This window comes from Euprymna scolopes, chromosome 32, assembly GCF_053919585.1.
Source record: "Euprymna scolopes isolate OS-2025 chromosome 32, ASM5391958v1, whole genome shotgun sequence".
NCBI lineage: Eukaryota > Metazoa > Mollusca > Cephalopoda > Sepiida > Sepiolidae > Euprymna > Euprymna scolopes.
In genome coordinates, this window is record NC_136513.1 from 72,722,526 (window position 1) to 72,741,820 (window position 19,295).

At 31.2% G+C, this 19,295-nt stretch overlaps 1 protein-coding gene across 2 annotated transcripts in view; it reads left to right on the forward strand.

Annotated features, from left to right (window-relative positions):
* LOC145256436 (dynein regulatory complex subunit 7-like) overlaps nt 1-19,295 on the forward strand; it is a 284,758-nt gene that overhangs the window by 114,210 nt on the left and 151,253 nt on the right. For both annotated transcript variants that reach the window (XM_080115340.1, XM_080115341.1), the window contains exon 6: nt 17,717-17,935. In XM_080115340.1, the coding sequence (XP_079971466.1) occupies nt 17,717-17,935 (219 nt within the window). The remainder of the gene's footprint in view (nt 1-17,716; nt 17,936-19,295) is intronic.

Sequence of the window (19,295 nt, forward strand, 5' to 3'; positions counted from 1 at the left end):
ATATCAGATATTTTGGAGTATTTTAACAATATTTGCCAAATATCAGATATTTTAGAGTATTTTAACAATATTTGCCAAATATTAGATATTTTGGAGTATTTTAACAATATTTGCCAAATATCAGATATTTTGGAGTATTTTAACAATATTTGCCAAATATCAGATATTTTAGAGTATTTTAACAATATTTGCCAAATATCAGATATTTTGGAGTATTTTAATAATATTTGCCAAATATCAGATATTTTGGAGTATTTTAACAATATTTGCCAAATATCAGATATTTTAGAGTATTTTAACAATATTTGCCAAATATTAGATATTTTGGAGTATTTTAACAATATTTGCCAAATATCAGATATTTTGGAGTATTTTAACAATATTTGCCAAATATCAGATATTTTAGAGTATTTTAACAATATTTGCCAAATATCAGATATTTTGGAGTATTTTAATAATATTTGCCAAATATCAGATATTTTGGAGTATTTTAACAATATTTGCCAAATATCAGATATTTTAGAGTATTTTAACAATATTTGCCAAATATCAGATATTTTGGAGTATTTAACAATATTTGCCAAATATCAGATATTTTGGAGTATTTTAACAATATTTGCCAAATATCAGATATTTTAGAGTATTTTAACAATATTTGCCAAATATCAGATATTTTGGAGTATTTTAATAATATTTGCCAAATATCAGATATTTTGGAGTATTTTAACAATATTTGCCAAATATCAGATATTTTAGAGTATTTTAACAATATTTGCCAAATATTAGATATTTTGGAGTATTTTAACAATATTTGCCAAATATCAGATATTTTGGAGTATTTTAACAATATTTGCCAAATATCAGATATTTTAGAGTATTTTAACAATATTTGCCAAATATCAGATATTTTGGAGTATTTTAATAATATTTGCCAAATATCAGATATTTTGGAGTATTTTAACAATATTTGCCAAATATCAGATATTTTAGAGTATTTTAACAATATTTGCCAAATATTAGATATTTTGGAGTATTTTAACAATATTTGCCAAATATCAGATATTTTGGAGTATTTTAACAATATTTGCCAAATATCAGATATTTTAGAGTATTTTAACAATATTTGCCAAATATCAGATATTTTGGAGTATTTTAATAATATTTGCCAAATATCAGATATTTTGGAGTATTTTAACAATATTTGCCAAATATCAGATATTTTAGAGTATTTTAACAATATTTGCCAAATATCAGATATTTTGGAGTATTTTAATAATATTTGCCAAATATCAGATATTTTGGAATATTTTAACAATATTTGCCAAATATCAGATATTTTGGAGTATTTTAACAATATTTGCCAAATATCAGATATTTTGGAATATTTTAACAATATTTGCCAAATATCAGATATTTTAGAGTATTTTAACAATATTTGCCAAATATCAGATATTTACGAGTATTTTAACAATATTTGCCAAATATCAGATATTTTGGAGTATTTTAACAATATTTGCCAAATATCAGATATTTTGGAGTATTTTAACAATATTTGCCAAATATCAGATATTTTAGAGTATTTTAACAATATTTGCCAAATATCAGATATTTTGGAGTATTTTAATAATATTTGCCAAATATCAGATATTTTGGAGTATTTTAACAATATTTGCCAAATATCAGATATTTTGGAGTATTTTAATAATATTTGCCAAATATCAGATATTTTGGAGTATTTTAACAATATTTGCCAAATATCAGATATTTTGGAGTATTTTAACAATATTTGCCAAATATCAGATATTTTAGAGTATTTTAACAATATTTGCCAAATATCAGATATTTTAGAGTATTTTAACAATATTTGCCAAATATCAGATATTTTGGAGTATTTTAACAATATTTGCCAAATATCAGATATTTTGGAGTATTTTAACAATATTTGCCAAATATCAGATATTTTGGAGTATTTTAACAATATTTGCCAAATATCAAATATTTTAGAGTATTTTAACAATATTTGCCAAATATCAGATATTTTGGAGTATTTTAATAATATTTGCCAAAAATCAGATATTTTGGAATATTTTAACAATATTTGCCAAATATCAGATATTTTGGAGTATTTTAACAATATTTGCCAAATATCAGATATTTTGGAGTATTTTAACAATATTTGCCAAATATCAGATATTTTAGAGTATTTTAACAATATTTGCCAAATATCAGATATTTTGGAGTATTTTAATAATATTTGCCAAAAATCAGATATTTTGGAATATTTTAACAATATTTGCCAAATATCAGATATTTTGGAGTATTTTAACAATATTTGCCAAATATCAGATATTTTGGAGTATTTTAACAATATTTGCCAAATATCAGATATTTTGGAGTATTTAACAATATTTGCCAAATATCAGATATTTTGGAGTATTTTAACAATATTTGCCAAATATCAGATATTTTAGAGTATTTTAACAATATTTGCCAAATATCAGATATTTTGGAGTATTTTAATAATATTTGCCAAATATCAGATATTTTGGAGTATTTTAACAATATTTGCCAAATATCAGATATTTTAAAGTATTTTAACAATATTTGCCAAATATCAGATATTTTGGAGTATTTTAACAATATTTGCCAAATATCAGATATTTTAGAGTATTTTAACAATATTTGCCAAATATCAGATATTTTGGAGTATTTTAACAATATTTGCCAAATATCAGATATTTTGGAGTATTTTAACAATATTTGCCAAATATCAGATATTTTGGAGTATTTTAACAATATTTGCCAAATATCAAATATTTTAGAGTATTTTAACAATATTTGCCAAATATCAGATATTTTGGAGTATTTTAATAATATTTGCCAAAAATCAGATATTTTGGAATATTTTAACAATATTTGCCAAATATCAGATATTTTGGAGTATTTTAACAATATTTGCCAAATATCAGATATTTTGGAGTATTTTAACAATATTTGCCAAATATCAGATATTTTGGAGTATTTAACAATATTTGCCAAATATCAGATATTTTGGAGTATTTTAACAATATTTGCCAAATATCAGATATTTTGGAGTATTTTAATAATATTTGCCAAATATCAGATATTTTGGAGTATTTTAACAATATTTGCCAAATATCAGATATTTTAGAGTATTTTAACAATATTTGCCAAATATTAGATATTTTGGAGTATTTTAACAATATTTGCCAAATATCAGATATTTTGGAGTATTTTAACAATATTTGCCAAATATCAGATATTTTAGAGTATTTTAACAATATTTGCCAAATATCAGATATTTTGGAGTATTTTAATAATATTTGCCAAATATCAGATATTTTGGAGTATTTTAACAATATTTGCCAAATATCAGATATTTTAGAGTATTTTAACAATATTTGCCAAATATTAGATATTTTGGAGTATTTTAACAATATTTGCCAAATATCAGATATTTTGGAGTATTTTAACAATATTTGCCAAATATCAGATATTTTAGAGTATTTTAACAATATTTGCCAAATATCAGATATTTTGGAGTATTTTAATAATATTTGCCAAATATCAGATATTTTGGAGTATTTTAACAATATTTGCCAAATATCAGATATTTTAGAGTATTTTAACAATATTTGCCAAATATCAGATATTTTGGAGTATTTTAATAATATTTGCCAAATATCAGATATTTTGGAATATTTTAACAATATTTGCCAAATATCAGATATTTTGGAGTATTTTAACAATATTTGCCAAATATCAGATATTTTGGAATATTTTAACAATATTTGCCAAATATCAGATATTTTAGAGTATTTTAACAATATTTGCCAAATATCAGATATTTACGAGTATTTTAACAATATTTGCCAAATATCAGATATTTTGGAGTATTTTAACAATATTTGCCAAATATCAGATATTTTGGAGTATTTTAACAATATTTGCCAAATATCAGATATTTTAGAGTATTTTAACAATATTTGCCAAATATCAGATATTTTGGAGTATTTTAATAATATTTGCCAAATATCAGATATTTTGGAGTATTTTAACAATATTTGCCAAATATCAGATATTTTGGAGTATTTTAATAATATTTGCCAAATATCAGATATTTTGGAGTATTTTAACAATATTTGCCAAATATCAGATATTTTGGAGTATTTTAACAATATTTGCCAAATATCAGATATTTTAGAGTATTTTAACAATATTTGCCAAATATCAGATATTTTAGAGTATTTTAACAATATTTGCCAAATATCAGATATTTTGGAGTATTTTAACAATATTTGCCAAATATCAGATATTTTGGAGTATTTTAACAATATTTGCCAAATATCAGATATTTTGGAGTATTTTAACAATATTTGCCAAATATCAAATATTTTAGAGTATTTTAACAATATTTGCCAAATATCAGATATTTTGGAGTATTTTAATAATATTTGCCAAAAATCAGATATTTTGGAATATTTTAACAATATTTGCCAAATATCAGATATTTTGGAGTATTTTAACAATATTTGCCAAATATCAGATATTTTGGAGTATTTTAACAATATTTGCCAAATATCAGATATTTTAGAGTATTTTAACAATATTTGCCAAATATCAGATATTTTGGAGTATTTTAATAATATTTGCCAAAAATCAGATATTTTGGAATATTTTAACAATATTTGCCAAATATCAGATATTTTGGAGTATTTTAACAATATTTGCCAAATATCAGATATTTTGGAGTATTTTAACAATATTTGCCAAATATCAGATATTTTGGAGTATTTAACAATATTTGCCAAATATCAGATATTTTGGAGTATTTTAACAATATTTGCCAAATATCAGATATTTTAGAGTATTTTAACAATATTTGCCAAATATCAGATATTTTGGAGTATTTTAATAATATTTGCCAAATATCAGATATTTTGGAGTATTTTAACAATATTTGCCAAATATCAGATATTTTAAAGTATTTTAACAATATTTGCCAAATATCAGATATTTTGGAGTATTTTAACAATATTTGCCAAATATCAGATATTTTAGAGTATTTTAACAATATTTGCCAAATATCAGATATTTTGGAGTATTTTAACAATATTTGCCAAATATCAGATATTTTGGAGTATTTTAACAATATTTGCCAAATATCAGATATTTTGGAGTATTTTAACAATATTTGCCAAATATCAAATATTTTAGAGTATTTTAACAATATTTGCCAAATATCAGATATTTTGGAGTATTTTAATAATATTTGCCAAAAATCAGATATTTTGGAATATTTTAACAATATTTGCCAAATATCAGATATTTTGGAGTATTTTAACAATATTTGCCAAATATCAGATATTTTGGAGTATTTTAACAATATTTGCCAAATATCAGATATTTTGGAGTATTTAACAATATTTGCCAAATATCAGATATTTTGGAGTATTTTAACAATATTTGCCAAATATCAGATATTTTAGAGTATTTTAACAATATTTGCCAAATATCAGATATTTTGGAGTATTTTAATAATATTTGCCAAATATCAGATATTTTGGAGTATTTTAACAATATTTGCCAAATATCAGATATTTTAAAGTATTTTAACAATATTTGCCAAATATCAGATATTTTGGAGTATTTTAACAATATTTGCCAAATATCAGATATTTTAGAGTATTTTAACAATATTTGCCAAATATCAGATATTTTGGAGTATTTTAACAATATTTGCCAAATATCAGATATTTTGGAGTATTTTAACAATATTTGCCAAATATCAGATATTTTGGAGTATTTTAATAATATTTGCCAAATATCAGATATTTTGGAGTATTTTAACAATATTTGCCAAATATCAGATATTTTGGAGTATTTTAACAATATTTGCCAAATATCAGATATTTTGGAGTATTTTAACAATATTTGCCAAATATCAGATATTTTGGAGTATTTTAACAATATTTGCCAAATATCAGATATTTTAGAGTATTTTAACAATATTTGCCAAATATCAGATATTTTGGAGTATTTTAACAATATTTGCCAAATATCAGATATTTTGGAGTATTTTAACAATATTTGCCAAATATCAGATATTTTAGAGTATTTTAACAATATTTGCCAAATATTAGATATTTTGGAGTATTTTAAAGGGTTGTTAAGAGTGGGGCATAATATTAGTGTGATAGTCAATTTCTGGGTAGTCATCTGGGAGTTACTGAGAAAGTCATTTTTCTGGTAAAAAACTTGAAAAAGTGCTCAATACTACTGTAGAGCAAAATATGTTTTTATTACCGTTTTTTAGTCTGCTTGGTTACACATGTTTCTACTTACGAGACTTGAATTAACGATCTGATAGAAAAAATTTCCTTATAATATTTCTTCAGCCTGCCAAGTCTGAAGAAACTATCAGATCGTTTATTCGATTCTGTGGTAGTGGAAGCATATATAACCAAGCAGACCAAAAACGGTAATAAACACACACACACACACACACACACACACACACACATATATATGTGTTAGTTAGACTGGACATGAGATCATTTTTAATGAAGGAAAACTATATAAAATCTGAATCGAAGATGAAAATAATTCTATTATACTAATATTACAGAATTGCTAAATAAAAATAAAAGAGAATATATGACATTTCTCTTTTATCTCTTAAACGTTGAGTTAGTAAAGACGTTAGTAATATTAATTTTTCTCTCAATATTGACCAGTTAACTATGTTATTATATATCTTTCTTTTGGTCTTTTGATCTTACTGGATTCCAGGACAAAAATTCATCTGGTCTTATGGAGTATCCAGCTTAGTGTTGTTAATATAGGCAATATAAGTTAACCATATTGAAGCGATTTATTTGTGCTTTGAATATTTGTAATTTTTAATATTTAGTCAGTGTTTACTTGTAGAGGGAAATATCCTCATGCAGGGTTGTCCTAACAAACCCCTGTACAAAAAATCAAAAATCAAAAAACAAAACAAAAACATTAGACACTTAAGGCATTGTCTAGTAGATATTCAAGTGCTCTTCCTCTCTGTTATTTCATTTTAGTTCAGTTGAAGTTCTCAGAAATCAAACGTCCTTCATTCCTGGGACTAACACTTGATCGCTGTATACTTATCAAACTCGTAACTTTTTAACTCCGAACTCTCTACAATATGAAAACTCAACTGTTCAAACAATTTACTCGCACATAAAATAACTTTCAACCAATTGTAAATCTGTTTTAATCTTGTTTCATTTTTCTTCAATCGAGCTTCTCAGATATCAAACCTCCTCCTCTCCACTGGAACTAACACTTGATTTCTATATGAGATACATATTCGAAGATTCCATTGAAGTTCTCCTTTATCCCTCAAACATTTACTTAGTAAAGAAGTTGAGAACATACTTTTCCTCTCCTCAATTGACCATTTAAATATGTTATAGTATATCTTTCTTGTGGTTTCTTGGTCTTACTGGATTCATCTAGTCTAGTGGAGTACCCAGATTCGTGCTGTTACTTGAGAAAACATCACTTGGAGAAAGTTATTCCTCGTAAATGCCGGTGTGAATTAGTCATACCGAGGAGATCTTATTTGGGCTGTGAATACTATGATTTTGAATTTTTAGTCAGGGTTTACTTGTAAGGTCAATATATTCGCATGCCAGATTGTCCTGTCAAACCGCTGTACAGAGAAACCTTAGGCAATCGAGGAGAGTGTCTAGCAGGCATTCACGTTTTAATTTTCTTATAATTTTCTTTTTTCATGGGGATGGGGCATCCTGCCGGATGCCAAACAATCACCCACAATTTCAGTCACCCCAACCGAGAGATCTTTTTTAAGATTCTAACCGTTCCTTTGGGTGCAATTGTTTGTATTTTTCTTGCACTTGGTTCATCGGGTATGTTTGCCAGGTTGCTTTTGAAATTCCCTTTCATGAGTCCGGTTGCTCCTAGAATTACTGGAATTCTTGTGTGTTCTTTCATGTGATGCTACAAGTTTACTTTACGTTTGTCAGGATGTAAATAAAATGTGTATATTGTATTTGGGCGTATTTTCTCCTTATTCAGTGTTTCTCATTACATTGAGGTTTGCATATGTTTTCGCTTATAGATGAAGGTAATGAAAACGAATAGTAACACTGATTAACGAAGGAAGGGGTTAATTGATTTCTTAGAACTTACTGAACTCAGATAATAATAATAATAATAATAATAATAATAATAATAATAATAACTAGAAAAATACATAATGCAAAATACTGAAAGGATAATTATGGAAGCAAGAGACACTGCAAAAAAATCAACAAAGCAGAAAACAGAGAGAAAAATAACAACACAAGAAAAGAAAAATGGGAAGAGAAACAACTACACAGAAGATTCATAAGAATGACAAAAGATGAGAATAACGAAAACACTTGGGCATAGATGCGAAAAGGACACATAAACCGAGAAACTGAATCCCTAATAACTGCAGCACAAGATAACTCGATAAGAACCAACCATATCAAAGCAAAGATCGATAAAACATAAGAAAACAACAAATACAGACTCTGTGGACAAAGAGACGAAACGATAAATCATATAGTAAGTGAATGCAGCAAACTGACCCAAAAAGAATACAAAAACAGGCACGAACAAGTGGGGAGGGCAGTACACTGGGAATTATGCAAACAACTGCATTTTGAACGCACAGACAAATGGTACATGCATAAGCCTGCAACAGTACTTGAAAATGAGAACCACAAAATCCTATGGGACATGGACATACAAACTGATAAACCCATCCAAGCAAGAAGACCAGATGTCATAATAATTAACAAGAAAGAAAAGTCCTATCAAATCGTAGATTTTACTATTCCAGCTGACCACAGGGTGAATATCAAAGAAAAGGAGAAACAGAGCAAATATACAGAGCTAGTCAGAGAGCTGAAAGGGATATGGAAGATAAAGAAAATCAAAATAATACCTATAATAGTAGGAGCACTAGGAACTATCCTGAAAAACTTTGAAGAAAAGAATGGGAGAAATTGGAATCAAAGGAATGACTGGAAAAGTACAATGAACAGCAATAATGAAAACAGCTGAAATATTAAGGAAAATCCTTGAATGTAGAAACTAGCACACAGGAAGAACAAGCGCAGGCCAGACAAACAGCTGCAAAGGCAAAACATGGAACCAAGAACACTGAAGCCTCGTATCTATGGTCTTTAACCGAACCCTATCCCCACCCTCCCATTGCCACATCACTGTCCCCCCTCTCTCCCAAAAAAAAGAGTGAGACCAAATAACCAAGTAGAGTCAAGGAGGAAGAAAAGACCGAGGAACTGACCAGACCTCTGCCGGATAAGTGCGAAGAGAACTGGGACCTTGGAGAGGCTTATTGCCACTCAAATTCTAGTGAAGACCAATAGCCATTGCCGACGAGAAATCAATGGCAAGCAGCTGTTGCGATAATGCAAATTTATTTGCAAATGTTATCGAAAGAGGTGGCGAGTACTGGAAACTTGGGGAGACTTGTTATCACTCAGCTTCCAGGGAACACCACAGGCTGTTTTCAGGGAGAGATCTCTGAAGACCTGTGTGAAAGCTCCTTGTGAGCCAATAATAATAATAATAATAATACACTGATTAATACAAGAATTGGTACACCTTCTCTAAGTGATGTTGTCTATAGTAACAATACTAAGCTGAGTCCAAAAATTCACAACACTATACAAAAGAGTAAAGGATCCTGAAGGAGGTAAAACGTAGACAAAAAGAACATAACCATAATATGGATCAACTACAAGAAAGTGTACGACAGGATCCTGTCAGCATAGATAATAGAATAACTTAGAATGTACAAAATACCAGGCAAGATTATCAGTTTGATTGAAAATGTAATGAGAATATGGAGACTCGAACTGACAGCTGATAGACAACACATAACAGAGATTAAAATACTAAGAGATATCTTCTAAGGTGATTCCCTATCATCACTACTGTACTATACTACTTAACCATATACTAAGGAAATGCCAAGTTGGATACAAGTTCACTGATACAGATGAAAACATGAATCACCTAATTAATGTACATGGATGACCTGAAACTCTTTGAAAAAACTAAGAAAGAATTAGAAACACTAATAAACACAAGAAAAGTCTTCAGTCAGCTATAGACACTCTAAGCTATAGACACTCTAAGCTATAGACACTCTAAGCTATAGACACTCTAAGTCCACATAAAAGATTTAAATTTGCAACAGACGCAACAGACAGCGAAATAACAATCACACCAGAACAACCAAACAGTCCACAATCACCAGCAAACTTCACTTTACTACCAGCATCATGGGACATCGACTAACCGACACCGAACGAGCACTTAACACCACACTTCGTCAGCTCCCTTATGAACGATCCTTTCGTAGAAGAGACATGCAAATTAGACACAAACAAAGATAGTCAATTGTGTACAGTACATGGGAAATGGTGGTTAACAACAACATGTAATTTATTTAACTGAAACAAAATAAACATTGGAAACTAAATCAAAGCCTGATGTTATTATTTGCACGATTTTAATGATATGCATGGCACGAAAACTAAACATTAGAAGACATTTCTCAGCCTGACATCATTAAATATTATATATATATATCTATCTATATATATATATATATATATATATATATATATATATTGTATTTTTAAAAGATACATATATATATATATATATATATATTAAAAAACATCTCAGCCTGGGAATTGTTTTCTAAGTTGTTTTATTAACATAACTTCTATTACAGATTCTAAGGAAATTAGAGGAGGCACCTCCAGCGGCCTGAGATTTTCTAGGTTGAGATTTTTTTTACTCACTATTCTCTTCTATTTCAATCCTAGACTTAGAAAGATTCCTAAGGGAGACCATTATAATAGGGGGGTGACGTCATCCCCCCCCCTATTATAATGGTCTCCCTTAGGAATCTTTCTAAGTCAGGATATTTGAATGGAATTCAGTATGGACAAGTGTGCACTGTTGATCCTGAGAAGGGAAAACGGAAAGCAACAGAAGGAATGGAACTATCCAACCAAACAGAAGTGAGGGCACTAGGTGAAAATGATAGTTACAAATATTTGGGATTTCTGAAAACAGATAACATCAATGCAACACAAATGAAAGAGAAAATTGGAAAGGAATACCTCAGAAGGACAAGAAAACTCCTTGAAACTAAGCTATATAGTTGAAACCTAATAAGAGGCATAAACACATGTGCAGTGTCACTAGTAAAATACTCTGGACCGTTTATAAGTTGGATCAAAGAAGAACTGAGACATCTCGACCAGAAGACCAGGAAACTTATGATCTAAAGGGCGATGCTGACTGACTGTTAAAAGGAAAGGTGGAGGAAAAGGACTGGTTTGTATAGAAGGCTGTGAACGACACGAAAAAAAGAATTATAAAATACTTAATGCAGAACACTGAAAGAATAATTAGTGCAAAAAAAGATACTGACAAAACGAACAAAACAGAAAAAAGAGAGGCAGGGATCAGACGAGAAAAAAATGGGAAAAGAAACAGCTACGATTCATAAGGGTGACAAAAGATGAAACTAATGAAAACACATGGAAATGGCTACAAAAAAGAAACCTAGACAGAGAAACCGAATCCTTAATAATAGCTGCACAAGATATTACAATTAAAACCAACCACATCAAAACAAGAATTGACAAGACACAAGAAGAAAGCAACAAATACAAACTCTGTGGACAAAGAAATGAAACAATAAACCACATAATAAGCGAATGCAGCAAACTATTCCAAAAAGAATACAAAAATAGACACGATGGGAATTATGCAAACAACAGTACCTTGAACATCCTGACAAATGGTATAAGCACAAACTGGCTACAATACTTGAAAATGAAAGTCACAAAATCATATGGGACATAGATCTATAAACAGATAAACCTGCAAAGCAAGAAAACTGGATGTCATAATAGTTAACAAGAAGGAAAAGTCCTGCCAGATTGTAGATTTTGCTGTTATAGCGTACTGTACACACAATAACCCTTATCCTCGAGTGGCTTCCGGACCTTGATAAGTGGTGATTACCTTGTAAAAAAAAAAATGAAAAAAAAAGATCACAGAATGAAGATCAAGGAGACAAAGAAGTGGAGCAAATACACGGAACTGGCCAGAGAGTTCAAAGGGATCTGGAAAATGAAAAACAATCAAAATAACACCACTAATAGTAGGAGCACTAGGAACACTTCCGAAAATCTTTTAAAAAAGAATGGGAGAAATTGGAATCAGAGGGATGGCTGAGAAGATACAACAGGATGACAATAATGAAAACGGCTGAAATATTAAGGAAAACCTTTGAATGCAGAGACTAAGACACATGAACTACAGGAACAAGTCGGGCATATAGAAATCGTTACAGACGTAAAACACAAAGAAACATCACATGGAATCATGAAACTGAAGCTGTATAATTGTGAGTTTATCCTCCTGCACTCCTGCGTTCTGCTCCCCCCCTTTTATTTATTCTTTTTGTGTGTGGGTTACTATAAACTGGTGCCACACTAAATAAGGATGATGAGAAGACCGAGGTGTGAAAGCACTAACCAGACCTCCACTGCATGACTGTGAAGGAGACTGGGACCTTGGGGAGGTTTATTGCCACCCAACTTTCAGTGAAGACCAATGTTCACCGTTAATGAGAAATCAATGGTAAACAACTGTTGCAATGACGGAAATTCATTTGCAAAGGTTATTGCAACAGGTGAAAAGTACTGGTAATCTGGGGAGACTTGTTGTCACCCAGATTCCAGGGAATACCACCGGTTGTTGTCAATGAGAAATATCTGATAGTTGTCTGCTTGAGAACTCTTAGTGAGTACAAATAATAATAATAATAATAATAATAATAATAATGATAATAATAATAATAATAATAATAATAATAGTAGTAGTAGTAGTAGTAGTAGTAGTAGTAGTAACAACAATAAAATTGAAATCAAAGGAATGACTGGAAAGATACAACGAACAACAGTAATGAAAACAGCTGAAATATTAAGGAAGACCCTTGAATGTGGAGACTAACACACAGGATGCACATGTACGGGCCAGACAAACTGCTTCAGAGGCAAAACATGAAGTGCTACATCGACCAAGTAGATGAAAGCTGCATACCTATAAGTTCTTCATCCCCCCCCCATCCTCCCATTTCCGCATTCCCCCCCAAAAAAAAGAATGAGACTAAATAGTCAAGTAAGGTCAAGGAGAATGGAAAGATCGAGGAGAGGGCACTGACCAGACCTCCGCTAGACAAGTGCGAAGAGAACTAGGACCTTGGGGAGGCTTATTGCTACTTAAATTCCAGTGAAGACCAATGGCTGCTGCCAATGAGAAATCAATGGTAAGCGGCTGTTGTGATAACGCAAATTTATTTGCAAATGTTATCAAAAGAGATAGAGAGTACTGGAAACCTGGGGAGACTTGTTGTCACTCAGTTTCCAGGGAACACCACAGGTTGTTTTCAAGGAGAGATCTTTGATGACGTGTGTGAAAGCTCCTTGTAGGCCAATAATAATAATAATAATAATAATAATAATAATAATAATAATAAAAACACAATTTTAATGGAAGAGCAGTTTTCTAGTAGATAGCAGGGGGTGGTAACTTCATCAGATTAGGGTGTGGGGTATGAACCTCACAGGCACTGATCAGTAATGTCAGATTTCATTGTTTCTTTTCAAATTGGTGAATGGAATTAAATAAGACCATTTTGATCATTCCAATTCTGCTTCAAACAAAGTGATGCTCTCAAAGACAACTTTTCTTCTTTCAACCCTTTGTCTGCAGAATCGCTTCTGATCTTGATGATGGCGTCGACAAGAATGCATCTTCAATTGAGTTGGTCATCACCATAGAAACAGGGTTCGATGTCGTTATCATTTCTTGAAAGCAACTATTGTTCTCTTTAAGATATCGCCATTCTTTTTTAATATGTGCTTCCTCACATCTTTATGAGATGTTTTGTCCAGTGTTCTATTCATCAATTGGTCTGTCTTGACTGTTAAACGCAAAAATTAAATTAAATGCATATGTGGATATTTATGAAGGCTGATAACACTAGAAAAACCGGAATCTATATTATTGATAAAATTCTTAATGTTTATTTATTTATGTGTGTGTGCATATATACCAATAAATGTTTCGAACAGATGCACCGAATTGAAAATTATCCTTATCTATATATGGTTCATAACGAACAATGCAGAATCATACAAAAAACCCTGAACAAAGGTTTTTGGGCCGTTTCGTGCATTGTCAAAAAAGTTACTTGCTCATGTCAACGGAATTTAGCACTGTCTGTATACAGTCGCAGTAACATCTTTCGGTATACGGTCATGATTTGTGGTGTAATGGATAACGCATCCTGGCAAGTTTGTAATAATTTTAACCATCATTTTATCCAACATTTACTCATTATCCTTACCCTTAGGGTATTTTTGTTTTTTTCAGTGATATAGGAATTTCTCATACTCCGAGTTCATAAGGTAAGCGTTGATAGTAAGACAATGTTGAGTGTACTTGATGTTGAGTGTACTCGATTTTGTGTTTGACTCGGCGTTGTGTGCGCTGACGCAGCGCAGCCGCTATTGTAAAATAAACTGTGAAGAAAAGCAATCGAAAACAGTATTTGGGTTACAAATTTTCATAAAATCTACTTTTCAAAAATCTTTCGCATATCAAATCAGTTAATAACTAAGGGACTAACTGCCAAATATTAATGAACTAGACGTTTTAGATTGTTAAAAGCGGATGAAAATCATTGCTGTTAAATTAGAATAGGTATTTTATGTCAAATTGATGGTTGAATGTGTACACACACACACACACACACATAAATTCAGGTTTGAGATGTTCAAAAGTAGGGACTAATGAACTCAACAAGGTTGTTAGAGAGTGCTCGATAACAAGAGCAAAATATTTTTTTAATTATTTATTCGAAGGTAAACAGTTACATTTGGACGCTACAAACAGTCATCTGTTTTAGTCAATGAGACTTCGTCAGGCGACCCTGAATCATTCAACACCATAGAAAAAAGAAAAGACTGAGCTCTTTATATATATATATATATATATATATATATATATATATATATATATATATATATATAGGCAGTATTTTTTCTCTTGAGTATATTTCATTAAATAAAATAGACGTTTATTTGTTTATTAATTCTGTTTTTGATCCTTCCGAACATCGTGCTAATCAACATTCCTGTCCCTTGTCGCAATTTAAGAAGATTTAAGTTAACAACACATCTATACTTGAACAAGCCAATAATAAACGAAAACTTGAAATACTAGAAGCATTACTGATAAAAACTAAAAACATACTATCAATAAAATACACTTTACCAATAATAGTAACATCCTAAAATGTTTGTAAAGTTATTAACATAATTAACCAATGAAATAAATATACACGTTATTATATAAAATAAATTATATGAATTGTTTAAAAATAGTTAGACTAATCTATCCCTGCCGATGAATCCAGAAGGATTGGAAAACTTACAACAAATATGGCGATTGCATCAACCAATTCCTGCCAAAAATGAAGACCGTTATTCGAAAGGTGGAAAGGATCACAAACCACACACACACACACACACACACACACACACACACACACACACACACACACACACACACACACACACACACACACATTTCTTAGTCTGTTCATTCCACTTTTTCTTGGAAACTACTGAGCCGATCTGGCTGAAATTTTGTATGAACCTTTGTCATGATAAGGTAAAGTGCAACAATCAAGCATCATGATATCCATTCGATGCACAGTTAGGAATTAATGGCCATTATTAGAGATTAGTATTTAATCCAAAAAATGAGCACACATTTAACCATATTCAAACCTCAATTTGGCAATTTGTTGTCACCCAGATTCCAGGGAATACCACCGGTTGTTGTCAATGAGAAATATCTGATAGTTGTCTGCTTGAGAACTCTTAGTGAGTACAAATAATAATAATAATAATAATAATAATAGTAGTAGTAGTAGTAGTAGTAGTAGTAGTAACAACAATAAAATTGGAATCAGAGGAATGACTGGAAAGATACAACGAACAACAGTAATGAAAACAGCTGAAATATTAAGGAAGACCCTTGAATATGGAGACTAACACACAGGAGGCACATGTACGGGCCAGACAAACTGCTTCAGAGGCAAAACATGAAGTGCTACATGGACCAAGTACATGAAAGCTGCATACCTATAAGTTCTCCATCCCCTCCACATCCTCCCATTTCCGCATCCCCCCCCCCAAAAAAAAAGAATGAGACTAAATAGTCAAGTAAGGTCAAGGAGAATGGAAAGATCGAGGAGAGGGCACTGACCAGACCTCCGCTAGACAAGTGCGAAGAGAACTAGGACCTTGGGGAGGCTTATTGCTACTTAAATTCCAGTGAAGACCAATGGCTGCTGCCAATGAGAAATCAATGGTAAGCGGCTGTTGTGATAACGCACATTTAACCATATTCAACCCTCAATTTGGCAAAAAGCATTCATTTTAAGCCAACAGGCTATAACTTTTGTCCGTTTTTAACGAGCTGAAAAGTCTAGTCTTAAATCATTTTTATATTTTGAATATCATCTGTAACGATAATTGAACCTTTTATCTCTAGAAAGTTATTACATTAGAACTCCGGGATACAGCATTAAATAATTTTCAATGTCAATAATTTTCCCCACTCTTTATCTGTGTCTAAATCCAAACTTAGATTCCATGCGCAAAGCTTCTTTCTTAGAACTGCACGCCAGTGGAACTCTCTGCCGCCTGCCTGTTTCCCACCTAGCTACAACTTGGACGTCTTCAAGTCCAACATAAACAAACTCCTGACAAACCGCCCCTTAAGTAAGACACTCTATCAACACCCCCAATACTAATGATTACTACAATACTATCTCATTGATTACTGTACACGCAATAACCCTTATCCCTGAGTGGCCTTCGGGCCTTGATAAGTGGTGACCCCCATGTAAAAAAAAAAAAATTAAACATTAGTAACAAAATACGTTACATGAATATAATACACATGCATGTAATCAAATAACATTATAAATAACACCGTAAGGCGGGACAAATATCGTAACCAGGGGCCGGAAAAACATCGTATTCCACCTCGTAACCTGAAAAAAAAAAAAACGTATTCTAGGGTCACTATATCCCGGGGTTCTACTGTACTTAGAACTGATTATGATTTAGCACTTTTATCCGTTGCACCACGGAAAACATGTTTCGATTGTATTGTTCATCTGTGAGGTTTTGACTCCAAATTGTAATTTTTATTTCGAACTTTTATTTGTAAAGTTTCTTCTGAGGCAGCTTTTTCTCTTTATTTAATCTATCAGTCTACAAAGTTCTCGTCCGATTGTTTGTGAAGAAGTCGTAAGTAATTCTTAATTATATTCTTAGTATCACCGCTATTGAGGATTGAACCCATAATCTCTAGAAGACTGTCAACTCGGACTGAATTTTTAACACTTGATCCGTTACGCCATTGATCCATTCGTTTTTTGTTCTATTATTATATTAGAACATGAGTGTTATGCATGTTGATATGTCTTCAGTTTGTGATATGCATGTTTTAACTTTTATTTTTTAAGCTTCTTCCGAAACCGACCGATGATAGTCTCTATGGAATGCGGATTCATTCTTGGATTCTTGTAAAATCTGGAAAGCGAGAAGTGCCAGAAAGTTTTTTCATTGAACCATTTACAGGACTGCCAGAAGCATTAGTGAACGAAAAGTATCTTGGTATCGAATCCGTGTGGAATAACCAAAATTATTGGGTGAACATGCAGGATTGTTCCAACGGAGTGAAGGTAAACTTGTCACATTTCCTGCTTTCTCCATATCTTCTCCACATACGATTCTGTAATATTTGGTTGAGAAGAAAGTTCTTGTGAAATTTTTAATTTTGATTTCAAATGAGATATTTTCGAATAAGTTTTCGTTATACTACCTTTTCTTTAGATATCATTTTGAAGAGCGTTTTTTACTCTATTTAATCGTTTAGATTACAATCGTTTTAAAGGTTGCTGAAACAGCTCACAATATCAACGAAGCGTTTGACCCAGGAACCACTACTGAACGCACATCACAATAGTGGTTTAAGAAATTTCGTGGCGTGACGAGTCTTAAAGATAATAAGCATAATGGTCGGCAATCGGATGTTGACAACGATCATTTAAGAGCCTTAGTCGAGGTTAATCCACGCACAGCTGTTCGGGAATTTGCTTCTGAATTAGACGTAACATATACGACGATTTCCAACCACTTGAGAGAGATTGGGAAGACAAAAAAACTTGGGTGCCTCACAGAATTAAACGACAACCAAAAGAAACGCCATTATGAAGTGTCATTTTTTCTTCTTTTACGCAATAACAACGACCAGGTTGTGACTTGCGATGAAAAGACAATCGGTGTCACTCAGCTCAGTGGTTAGACGACGACGAAGCTGCACGACACTTCCCGAAGCCAGAGTTGTACCAAAAGGTCATCCTGACTGTTTGGTGGTCTGCGACCAGTCTCACCGATTACAGTTTTTTGAATGCAGGCGAAACCATTACAGCCGAGAAGTACTGTCAACAAATGGATGAAATGTATCAGAAACTTCCACAACAACACCCAGTATTAGTCAACAGAAAAGGCCCAATTCTCCTCCATGACAATGCCCGACCGCACGTTGCTAAACCGACCTTGCGGAAGTTGAACAAATTGGGCTACGAATCTTTGTCTCATCTGCTATACTCTCCAGACCTTTCATCTACTTACTACCACCTTTTCAAGTATCTCGACAACTTTCTGCATGAGAAATGCTTCAAAAACCTAAAAGCGATACCCAAAACACTTTCAACGTCTTCATTGTCACCAGAACGCAAGATATTTATGTTACTGGCATTAATACACTTGTTTTGCATTGGCAGAAGTGTGTTGATTCTGATAGTGCTTATTTTGATCAACAAATTCTTGTTTGAGCCGAGATTTGTTCATCTGAATTTAAAAGTTAAAAACTGCAAGAACTTTTTTTGTCAAGCTGATAATAGAAGTAGTGGCACGACGGGAACATTTATTTATTTTCTTATATATATATATCTATATCTATCTATATCTATATCTATCTATATCTATATCTATATCTATATCTATCTATATCTATATCTATCTATATCTATATCTATA